Source organism: Scylla paramamosain, chromosome 11, assembly GCF_035594125.1.
Source record: "Scylla paramamosain isolate STU-SP2022 chromosome 11, ASM3559412v1, whole genome shotgun sequence".
Taxonomy (NCBI): Eukaryota; Metazoa; Arthropoda; class Malacostraca; order Decapoda; family Portunidae; genus Scylla; species Scylla paramamosain.
The window spans coordinates 20608531-20620901 of record NC_087161.1 but is presented as its reverse complement, the minus strand read 5'-3'; the positions used below and the strand labels follow the sequence as shown (position 1 = coordinate 20620901).

Sequence of the window (12371 nt, the reverse complement as noted above, 5' to 3'; positions counted from 1 at the left end):
GGGCACAATTGAAAAGGTCAGGGAGCCTTTCTTCAAATGCCTCTTGTTTCTGGTTTGGTGCAGATCCTGGATTCCCCTTGCTCTTTCCAAGGAGCTTCCATTCATTGAAGAGAGCGAGGACTTTCCTGCTGATGCTTGTCTCAACAATGTTTGGGATCTGGGCCTGGACCCAGAACTCCTGCACTTCCTTCGCCACCACAACGACACTTGCCCCAGTCATTTTCTTTTGTTCCTTGTGCAGTTTGAAGAATTGATAAAGGACATCCCCACAACTGGGCAGCTTCAAACCAGTAATTGCTGTAGTCAGCCAAACACTGCTCTGAGAGTGAGTCGTCTTCATGACCTGAGGAGAAATATGGAATGAACAGATGATGGTGTGCTGAAGCCTATGTTTGGTAAAGGCATACAAATGAAAAACAAGACAGCAAAGCAACTAAAATTGCTATGTAGACTAGACAGAAGAGTGAAAATGAATGGAAAGCTGGGATTTCTATGATTGGGGGCTGGTCCCTGATAACGAAATCTTTAGGTTCTAACCTCTAAATATCAACCTGAAATTGTGCATGTGGTAATTTCTCACAACAAGGCAGCATACACCTGAAGTAGGCAAGAAAATATGAATTTTGAAAATTTACCATATTCCCTATTGGCACCCTAATATATATATATATATATATATATATATATATATATATATATATATATATATATATATATATATATATATATATATATATATATATATATATATATATATATATATATATATATATATATATATATACTAGCAGAACTACTTGGTGTTGCCTGGGTAAAATTTGACTCTCCAAAGCATGGTTTATCACCCTGAGTCAGTTGATTGTTCAGTAAAGCTATTAACTTGAAGTTAAGTGTATGTTATGTTAACTTATGTTCATGATTCATAATATTTCTGAATTGATGAAACCTACCTGAAAAATGAATTCATTGGAGACCTCTGTATCACAGAAAATTTGACCACATACTGAAGGAATTGGTAGGTTGATGGGATTCAACTCCAAGCTGACAATGAATGCTCCATTTATACTCTCCCCACCATCAAAAATCCAAGCTAACAATAAATGCTCGGCCAACCATAAAAAATGAGTTATGGTATATTTGGCGCCACAATCAAGAATTGGGTTACAGTGACAGATTTGCCTGAATAATCTAACAGTTTGGGTTGGAAGTAGTTAAGACATGGCCTTTGTCACTTCCTGGATCAAGGGAGATCACCCAACCAAATTTTATCACAATCAGTTCAGTGGTTTTTATGTGAAAAGTGGACACACCCAGAGACAGACAGTGTGTTTTATTATATAAGATATATATATTGTATATATACAATTGGGAGGATGATAATTGGTTATTTAATTCAGGTTTTAAGTGTTTAATATAAATAGCTTCTAATATTTTAATGTCTTTATGTGCATCTGGTTTATATAATATTCTGAAGTCTGTTTTTCCAAAAATGGGTGGTTATGTTATGTGTGAATATGTTCTTATTGCTGAGAATGGGGATGTGCTAGTTGTTTCTGTGTATGTGTCAAATTACTTTTATGTTCACTAATTCTGTGTTAGATTCCTCTTGGTTTCTCCAATATATATATATATATATATATATATATATATATATATATATATATATATATATATATATATATATATATATATATATATATATATATATATATATTGTTATGAGTGATGTCATGGAGAGAGAAAGAGTAAGGGGATGGAGAGAGAAAAAGACAGAGGGTGCCTGAAGTATGATAATTCATGGCCACTTTCCCCAGTGTTTAATATAAAACCACTTGTGACCACCCCACCTCTTTCTACTTTAAAATTAAACTACTTCTCTTGTCCCAAAGATCTGAGCTAGATATATCTTATAGTAGAGTTTCCCTCCCCAATAGCTTAGTCAGTTTTTAGGTAATCCCTCTGAAACACCCACAATGATTTATATAAAAGAATGTTTTTGTTTCAAGTCAGTTACAGGTTGTGTAGAAAGCCTAGTGAGGTACACTAGACACCTCCTCCCCTCCCTGTTTCTCCCCTGTTGTTCCTCTTTCCCCCTTGTCACATGAGTCATCACCTGCTACCTGAGAGATTGGGCAGAGTCTCTTTCCCACAGTTGGTCCTAGGTGTTTGGCAGAGCAAGACATGTTGCTACTTGAGAGAGATTTAGAACCTGCAGGAAGTCCTGGGGGATGGGGGGCTGGGGATTTATATATCAGAGGGCTGTTCTTAAATTGCTGAGGGTAGTAATATTAAGCCCCTGTCATTCTAGATAGGAGGGACTTCTATGGTAGGCTGTCAAAGTTTACTGATAGCTCTGGGAAATTCCCTGCCCTACTGACCTCTGAGTGTGCTGGTGTCCTGCATTTTGTTGGCAGCCTTGAGAGTGAGCCTTTGACCATCTGAGAGCTCTTGGCTGTTGTGTACTTATCTCATTAGTGTTTTGTGCTGTTAAATGCAACCGGTGTTCAGAACTTACTGCTGGGAGCTCTGAAGCCAGAGGATTTCATACTATTCTGCATGTGTGTAGCAGTTTGTAGTCCTCCTAGGAACTGCATAGAGACTGCTCACTGCCGGAAGGATATAATTTTCTGTGGGTGTGGGTGGCTTGTCTCTGGTGGGAGGTAGCTCACAGAATATTATAAGCCTCATACTTGTGTGCCCTTTGTCCTAGCTGTTCTCCTGTAGCACATGGTTTTGAATTTTTTCTCAGCAAGTTGGGGTTTGTTTGGCAGTTGTAATACTCCTTTCCCTGTGGTGGGTAAAACAGTGTGGCGATCTCAGAGTTCTGATAACTGTGGGCGACCAGCAGTTGTCTAGATTCATTGTGCTTATTCTTGCACTAGGCTAAAATGAGCTAGTCTAGGGAAAGCTGACCCAAGTGTAGTGGCAGCTGTGAAGGGGGGCTGAACCTGGGTTGTAACAATATAGAGAGAGAGAGAGAGAGAGAGAGAGAGAGAGAGACTTTTCTTTCGGTTATATTTGTGAGAATGTGCACCAGTTCAAAATACCAAAGTACCAGACCAAATCCTTTATCTTCAGACTAGTCCAAGGTAATACAAGACATTTTTTCCAGGTGGAGGACATGGGTCTGCACACAGCCTACACACAAAATACTCAGTCCATGCTGAGATACGAATATCGCAGTGTGTTCTTTGTGGCAAGGAAGCCACTCCCACCCAGTTGATGGTGAGGCTGTATCTCTGATTACATTCACATTTAGTGCTCATGATTTTTTTTCATATCCCATGTTCTTGTCCTTCTCCTTCTTCTCTTTTTCCTTCTTCTCCTTCTCCTCCTCCTTCTCCTCCTTCTCCTCCTCCTCCTCCTCCTCCTCCTCCTCCTCCTCCTCCTCCTCCTCCTCCTCCTCCTCCTCCTCCTCCTCCTCCTCCTCCTCCTCCTCCTCCTCCTCCTCCTCCTCCTCCTCCTCCTCCTCCTCCTCCTCCTCCTCCTCCTCCTCCTCCTCCTCTACTTCCTGTGCTTTTCTTGTGACATAGCCACTCCTTTAGATTGTGTATTTATCTTCATCTCAGAGCAATAAGAGATGAATCAGGTGGCAGCTCCTTATGCTGTTCGAGGAGTTCTAAGTTGGCTTTGCTGCATCACATCACATGATATCCACTGGCATACCATGTAGGTAGAATAATAGACATGGCTTTAAGGAAATGCATTTCAGACATGATTATATGAATTGAAATGCTTTTGTCCAAATAATGTCTTTCTTCATGTATTGACTATGTTAGGCTTCCCAGACAGAAGTACAATATACTACATATGTGTGGCACCTTGTTCCTTCCAGGAACATCTTCCAAGAGGATGTTGGTAGCTGAAAATTCATCATCTATGTTTGTTCATGGAGACTTTGATTATTTACCTCATTATAATAATCATTATCTGCTTGTTTTGCAGCTTTTGGTATGCTTTTATATGTATGAAATGAAGAAAACCTTCATCTCATATACTTCATCCTTTCTATATAACATTCTCTCTTATATTTGTCATCGATGTCTTGAAAGTAAATTTTCCATGTTTGTATGAGTCATCCTCATTCATATGATAGCAACATGCCATGCATTACAGTTATGTGCAATTTGTGTCAAGTTTTTTTCTGTGTATTTGTCTATTTTTATCTAATATCTTCCCAAGACCTTTCCATAGGGTATGACCATGACAGAAGAATCTGTTTTGTCTTATCCTTTTATTCTTTCTTTGCTTACTCTTATACCCTGAGAGTGCTATAAGTGTGTGGAAACCATTTCTGACTTCTTTATTATTGATTCCATAGTTGAACAGAGATGTTTTCTTTCTCCTCTTTTCAGTACTTGCATACACTATAGATGCAAGACAAAATTGTATCTGCTAAAGCCCATCCATACCAGGAAACTTTGTAAACTTTGTTCACAAACAGCTTACAAACTGTTTACAGACTGATTCAAGAATGTTTGCACACAAAGATTGCAAACTGTTTACAAACAGTTTCTGAGTAAAATTACAAAATTTGCAGGCTATTTGTTTTACATTCAAAATGGGAAACATTTAGGAATCAAGAGAGAGAGAGAGAGAGAGAGAGAGAGAGAGAGAGAGAGAGAGAGAGAGAGAGAGAGAGAGAGAGAGAGAGAGAGAGAGGATGTGTGTATGTTTTCTGTGAGTGAGTGAGTGTATTTGCATGTGTATGTATGCACTTGTGAGTGACCTTTGATGAAATTGACAGTATCTTAAGACCAACCATGGTTTGGATGGAAAGCATTATAAACAAACTGTTTTAATTTTTGAAACAAACATGTGGGAAAACTTGGCAACAATTTACAAATTAAGTTTCCTTGTGTGGACGGGTCTTTGGTAACAAGAAGTTCTTTTGCCTTGTTTTTCTTGATGATGTTGTACTTCTTGTGGAATCACTGAAGTTCCTGGCGATAGCTCTCAAGATACTGCTCAAGAAGAGCAGTCCTTTTGGACTCATGATCTCCAAGACCCAAACCAAGGTCCAGGGGCCATATTAATAAAGATTCTCAGAGTTTGTCTCAGCCTTCTGCTTAGACCTGTGCTTATCTCTTAAGCAGTCTTAAAGTTGTGCTGATATTTAAGTCCTAGTATGAAATGGTGAAAGAGCAAAACAGTAAAATCTTATATTTCTCAATTTTGAGTTAATAGTTCAATCTTTTTATTTTTATTTTTTTTTGGATTAAATAACAAAAAATGATAATTTGTCATTGATTTTGTAAGGACATTTGCGTTTATTAATAGATAAATTAGATCCTGTGCAAGGTGTATGTATTTTGTCTCAGTGTTTACATCTATGAGCCAGCATTGCCCCACCACTCCCACTCAGCAGTGCCTCATTTCCTGTCCTTTTTTCGTTAGTATGGAGGAGATGACCACAAAGGGTGAAAAGGCCAGTAGAGGAAACCCAGCTGGACTGATGGCAAAACTTTTCTACCTCATCCAGTCAGTATATGAGGAGAGATGTAGCCTGAATGGCTTCACTCTCTCAGCTGCACAAAAAAGCTGCATGGGGCTCTATTATTAAGAAGGTAAATGAGACATTCCAACAATAGGACACATGAAGGGCCAAGGTCATCATTGCTGCAGAGCTGCATTTCCCATTGGCTAAATAATACTGTAATCATTACTATGATTACTAGTGTCAGTGCATCACTCCTTCCTATGAGGCTCTCCAAGACATCTCCCATCAAATATGTCACAAATAACACTCCTGCAGTTTTATTCTATGTATATCCAACAGTTCAGAGTCACTCAGGTCATCGAGAACATCCTTATGGGGCTGATGATTCTTGAGGTGGCTGGCTTAGGCTCGATGGTCAGCCATCTTTGTTTGGTTAACTTAGTCTTAGTGAAACTCTTATTAAAATTAAGCAGACTCCAGACCTGTCTTAAATTTATGACCTAGACTAAGCACAACTTGGGAAGTTAAACACAACTCTAAGCATAAGAGCTGGGCTGAGTCAAACCTCTGTACTTAAGAATCTTTGTTAATATGGCCTGAGGAATTTACCAGCTTGCTTCTTGGATGCCAATTCTAGTAATATGGGTATATGGTATACTTTCTAGACAACAATCATGCTCATAACATTTCTATAACAATCCTGGGTGGAGGAAACGAAGGAGATGCCTATGTAATTTGTAGCTAGAGTGAGCAATCCTTTAGCATATCCTTTCCATTAATGATAATAATCCTCTTATCCTCCTCTCATCTATTTCTCAAAATTCTTGTTCTACTCTCTTTGTCATATTAGTCATCTCACTCTTCACCTTTATTTCCATTATGCCAGATCACATTAAGGTGATGTGCTTTACCCCTGGAACCACTCCATATTTCATTATGTCAATTTAGTGTGCATGCCATATCTGTTTTATTACTTTTGCCATCCTTTTTTTTTTTTTTTTTGCCACAAATATTTCTCAAATAACTTATTTCACTTTGGATCTTTGACCTTTGCCCTTTATTTTATACTTTATAGTTACTTGCATATATGATATGCATGTATGATATGACTTTGTTATACTTCAGTGCTTACTGCTTTTTCTTTCATCATACACCCGCTAAATCTGAGCACTTCTCTTAGCTCTTTCTCTCATCTTTCTCATCTTAACACCCATGCTATCATGCCTGTATGTAATAAGACCAAGATATTTAATAAATTCCTGTACCTCCTCCATTTCTTTTATTCTTAATTTATTATGCTTATTCATATACATCCCCAAATCTACAAACATCTGTTTTGCTAATTGTAAGAGCTTGTGCAATATCTCCTCTATCTCTGTAAATATTCATTCCTCTCATCTTTCATGGCATGTGGCATATTTCATCATTCACTTTTCTTTTTTCTCTGGTGCAACTTCATGATACTCCAGGCTTTGTTTTTTTCTTTGTATCTTTCCTTTCACTCTTAACACCTTCATTATTGTTATTAGAAAAAGCATGTTACTAATTACCCATACGTCCATACAGTGAATCACTGGGCTTGCCAGTATTCCTTGTATAAGACTCAGGAGGTAGTCTTTCTCACTCTGTGTCACAGGCAGAGTGACCTAACCCTTATCTGGCTTTCCATTTCACTTCCGTAGCTCCAACTTCCTTTCTTGGGGATCCACTGAAAAAAAAAAAAGACTGATAACATTTCTCTCTTCTTGAGCTTCCAGGCTGTGGTGGTAGCTGTCAGCCAATCTTCCCTTGTTTCTCACACTTCCTTCTTTTCTGCATGTGATAGATGATTTTCCTGGTCAGATGAGAAAATAGTGAAAATTGTCATATCTTTATGAGTGATGATGTACTTGATGGTTCCTCTTGTTGACTTCTGGGAGTTGATGGATTTTTCACCCTTTTTAGAACCTCTGTTCTTGGCGACATGGTGAGTGCCATGCACTAGCAGGCCATCTGCTGTTTATACTTTTACTCTCATTGTCCACCCTTGACAGTGAAGAAGTTAAACATCTGAGCACCAGACTGTATTTGTTTTAAAGCTACTGATGGTCACTGTGCCCTTATTGTTAGTTGCACTTTACTGAAAGAGTTGTAAATGTAATGTCACTCAAGGATTAGGAAGGATTAGTATTTTCTCTTTTCTATCTCCTGTAAAAGGAGTGTTGCCTGATTACCACACTTTTGCTTTATATAAAATCTTAGATTTATGTAATTGGTTATGATGTTGCTATGTATGGCTGTAAGGTTAAACACATAGTACAAAAAAGGTGTCTGCTTCACTCACCCATCCATGTTTCATTGTTTAATGATCTTATACTTAAAATAGGCTCCTTTGTTTGTGATTAAGGTCTTACTTGCACTAGAAATTAGATATTACATATCAGAACTCCATTTCCCTCAACATATGGCATCCACATTGTTGTACAGTTAGACATCTTACACTTCCTTTCCTTTTTTGTTCTTTATGTTTTGGCACTATCATGTGCTTATGTCACTTAACATTGAGCTCTCATCATGTAAGTTGTATTCAGTCCCAAGGTGGGTCTAGTCAGCTGACTCTCAGTCACCAATTACTAAGAGATTCCTTGAGAACTGGAAGCTGTTTAGATGAAGTTTTCAAGCAAGACCCTTCCCCTTATCTCATATGTTGTATTCCATTAATCAGTTAGATGGACAAATTGTGCCCAAAGCTCTTTATTTACATCATATGCTTGTAGATTGTAATGATTGGTGGTTATTAAGTAGAAAGGGTACAACTTATCTGTTAAGTTGACCATACCTTAGATAATTAAGTTGTACTGGGACTACTTATGTTTTCATGTATTTGTTATTTTAATTATTCATGTACTGTACAAACAAATGCAACTCTATAGGTTTGGGATATTTGGAGAAGAGGGAATGGATTCTCTTCTCATAAATGTAGATGTTGTTAGTTCAAGAATTCTTATTCCATTTTCAGAGAGGGAAGAAAAGTCCTTGGGTCCAAAATAGTGTTGTTTCAGGACTGTATCTTCCCTGTGATTGATTTTTGTATAGATCTGCTGTACTGATGTTAATCTAGTCCCTTAAGATTTAGTGAAACTAAATTTTGGTTGCTATTTTCCTCAGCAGTGGCATCAGAGCTACTGCTGCAAGCAAGAACAACAATTTCTAATGTTTGACTTTAGGAAAGAATGTAATAAAGATAAACTAATGACTCATTCATTCATTAATTATTACCTGACAACATATACTGTAATATTTGCTGCTTGGTTGCTTTACTTGGTAGATACAGAAATCTTCTATTAGCCTCATGATTATGTTCATAGAAATCAATATATCACAACCTATTCACCACTTCAAATTTTTCTCATGTATCATCAGATGCCTTGACTTTTCACCAGCTAGTCACCACCACATTGTTTGTAAATGTTTTAATCTGTTATGGGAAAAGTGGAACACTGAGATATGCAAAGAAGTTATAACTATACAATCTTCAGCCAGTAGCACCACATTGGTATGTGTTAGATAATGCTGCTGTTGATGCTTATGACAAGTCATGAAAATACATTTTGAAATGGATGGAAAAGTTACAAAATACATTTTTTTTTTTTTTTTATGTAGGAAGGACACTGGCCAAGGGCAACAAAAATCTAATAAAAAAATGCCCACTGAAATGCCAGTCCCATAAAAGGGTCAAAGCAGTGGTCAAAAATTGGTGGATAAGTGTCTTGAAACCTCCCTCTTGAAGGAATTCAAGTCATAGGAAGGTGGAAATACAGAAGCAGGCAGGGAGTTCCAGAGTTTACCAGAGAAAGGGATGAATGATTGAGAATACTGGTTAACTCTTGCGTTAGAGAGGTGGACAGAATAGGGGTGAGAGAAAGAAGAAAGTCTTGTGCAGTGAGGCTGCGAAAGGAGGGGAGGCATGCAGTTAGCAAGATCAGAAGAGCAGTTAGCATGAAAATAGCGGTAGAAGACAGCTAGATATGCAACACTGCGGCGGTGAGAGAGAGGCTGAAGACAGTCAGTTAGAGGAGAGGAGTTGATGAGACGAAAAGCTTTTGATTCCACCCTGTCTAGAAGAGCAGTATGAGTGGAACCCCCCCAGACATGTGAAGCATACTCCATACATGGACGGATAAGGCCCTTGTACAAAGTTAGCAGCTAGGGGTGTGAGAAAAACTGGCGGAGACGTCTCAGAACACCTAACTTCATAGAAGCTGTTTTAGCTAGAGATGAGATGTGAAGTTTCCAGTTCAGATTATAAGTAAAGGACAGACCAAGGATGTTCAGTGTAGAAGAGGGGGACAGTTGAGTGTCATTGAAGAAGAGGGGGTAGTTGTCTGGAAGGTTGTGTCGAGTTGATAGATGGAGGAATTGAGTTTTTTGAGGCATTGAACAATACCAAGTTTGCTCTGCCCCAATCAGAAATTTTAGAAAGATCAGAAGTCAGGCGTTCTGTGGCTTCCCTGCGTGATATGTTTACCTCCTGAAGGGTTGGACGTCTATGAAAAGACGTGGAAAAGTGCAGGGTGGTATCATCAGCGTAGGAGTGGATAGGACAAGAAGTTTGGTTTAGAAGATCATTAATGAATAATAAGAAGAGAGTGGGTGACAGGACAGAACCCTGAGGAACACCACTGTTAATAGATTTAGGAGAAGAACAGTGACCGTCTACCACATCAGCAATAGAACGGTCAGAATGGAAACTTGAGATGAAGTTACAGAGAGAAGGATAGAAACCGTAGGAGGGTAGTTTGGAAATCAAAGCTTTGTGCTAGACTCTATCAAAAGCTTTTGATATGCCCAAGGCAACAGCAAAAATTTCACCAAAATCTCTAAAAGAGGATGACCAAGACTCAGTAAGGAAAGCCAGAAGATCACCAGTAGAGCGGCCTTGATGGAACCCATACTGGCGATCAGATAGAAGGTTGTGAAGTGATAAATGTTTAAGAATCTTCCTGTTGAGGATAGATTCAAAAACTTTAGATAGGCAGGAAATTAAAGCAATAGGACGGTAGTTTGAGGGATTAGAACGGTCACCCTTTTTAGGAACAGGTTGAATGTAGGCAAACTTCCAGCAAGAGGGAAAGGTAGATGTTGACAGACAGAGCTGAAAGAGTTTGACTAGGCAAGGTGCAAGCACGGAGGCACAGTTTCAGAGAACAATAGGAGGGACCCCATCAGGTCCATAAGCCTTCCGAGGCTGTAAATGTGTGTGAAAGGTAAGTGTATGTATAGAATATAAATTTAAATGCTTTATAAAGGTGGTTCATAACAGAAATTAACTTGGCAAGAAATATTGTGTTCTTTTCCTCTTGTGTGCCAATACACACATATTGGAGAATGCAAGTTCTTGTAATAAAAAGGAAAAAAAAAGTCACCCAAGTGTAAAACAATTTGTGCTAAATGTCTGTGAACAAAATGTGAATGTTTATATAAGAATATTATTTATTCTCTTGATCTTTTTATTTTTGGCTTTGCTAAGCTGTCTTTCTGCTGCTTTATTGGATGTGTTTGAAAGAAGTCACTGTAAAAGAAAGTAGGGAAAGCTTTTTGTGGGCTGTTCAATGATGTGTTAGAAAAGTCAAGACTGTACATAAAATTAATATTAATATGAGTTCAAATGCTAACACAGTGATGCATGTAAAAGCAGGGTGATAGTGTCTCTTAGTGTAGAACATGAAAACTTATAGAAATAAATCTGTGTGTATGGTATGTTACCATAAGAATTTAGATTGGAAGGTGATGTTGAGATTGATAGATGGTGGAGATTGGTTATCTCAGAGATAAGTAGTGATAACATTCACTCATTTTACAACTCAGATTAGATATTCTAAAGGTGTGAGTATCAGTTCATAAGTGTTTAGTGCAGAGATACGAAAAAAATTTCCTTGTTCTGGAACACCTTGTAAGTTTTTGTTCAATTCCTTGGGTAGATTAAGCATTGAATCATTACAAGTGTTGTTGAATAAATTTATGCTGTGAGATACTTGATATGTTGTGTGTTATACAGGATTTGGGCATGTATCTCCACATTTACTTTTCATCTTTTGTTGAGCTTAAAGTCATGAATGTTCTTTTCATGCACTACCTTGGCATCTCATTCCCAGTGTCGATACTTCAACATGGGAAGTTAAATATCTGACAGTCTTTATTTTCATTGTGTACTCATGAATTCTTGTTCTTCCATAATTTGTTTTAGAAGATCTTGTCTGCCTACAGTTTCCAGTCCCAATATTATTTTATTCTTCATAATAAAATTCCAGTTTTTACTGTCCTTTCTCCAACATCATCATTGTAAGTTTGTCCAATCTCTTTTCATATAACATTCCTGAATGGTAACTAAATCACACCCTCATATTCAAGCCATTATCATATCATAAGCTATCAGTTCTCTCACTATTTCTTTATCCACGTAAAAGAAGGTCACTCATGCATATCAACAAGCTGTGTCACTAGTGATCATATTTATATTTTTCTAATGATATGTTGCTTTGAATTATAACTTCTAAGTGTTTTTTCTCCTAGAATTTGTTCATTTCTGCATTACTGGTCTTATGTTTCTTCCATGTGTGTGTGTGTGTTATACAACTATAATGTGTGTATGTATTTACCAAGTTGTAATATACAGGACCAGAGACACACTCACATGGATCTAGCCTTTTCTTTGGTTGATGTACACTTTTTGCCTCTATCATTACCTCTTCAAGTGTGTGTGTGTGTGTTTGTGTGTATATTTACTTAGTTGTGGTTTATGGGAGGGGAGTAATCTCACAGTATCCTGTCTTTATATCTATCCAATTTGGTCTTAAAAGCATGGACAGTTACAGCATTGACAGTGTCTTCCCTGAGTTCATTCCATTTGTTCACACTTCTGTGAGGAAAACTATACTTTTTGATGTCTCTT

At 37.8% G+C, this 12371-nt stretch overlaps 1 protein-coding gene across 13 annotated transcripts in view; it reads left to right on the top strand.

The window, feature by feature from the left end:
- LOC135105048 (carnosine N-methyltransferase-like) overlaps positions 1-12371 on the top strand; it is a 56177-nt gene that overhangs the window by 17686 nt on the left and 26120 nt on the right. For 4 of the 13 annotated variants that reach the window (XM_064012959.1, XM_064012962.1, XM_064012963.1 and 1 more), the window contains exon 9: positions 3113-8679. The exons of 2 other annotated variants lie outside the window; for them this stretch is intronic. In XM_064012959.1, coding sequence (XP_063869029.1) covers positions 3113-3223 — 111 coding nt within the window. In that variant the 3' untranslated portion in view covers positions 3224-8679. Of the gene's footprint in view, positions 1-3112; positions 8680-9421; positions 11373-12371 lie in introns of those variants that run through there. 7 more of the 13 variants (XM_064012966.1, XM_064012965.1, XM_064012961.1 and 4 more) reach the window with 6 other exon arrangements.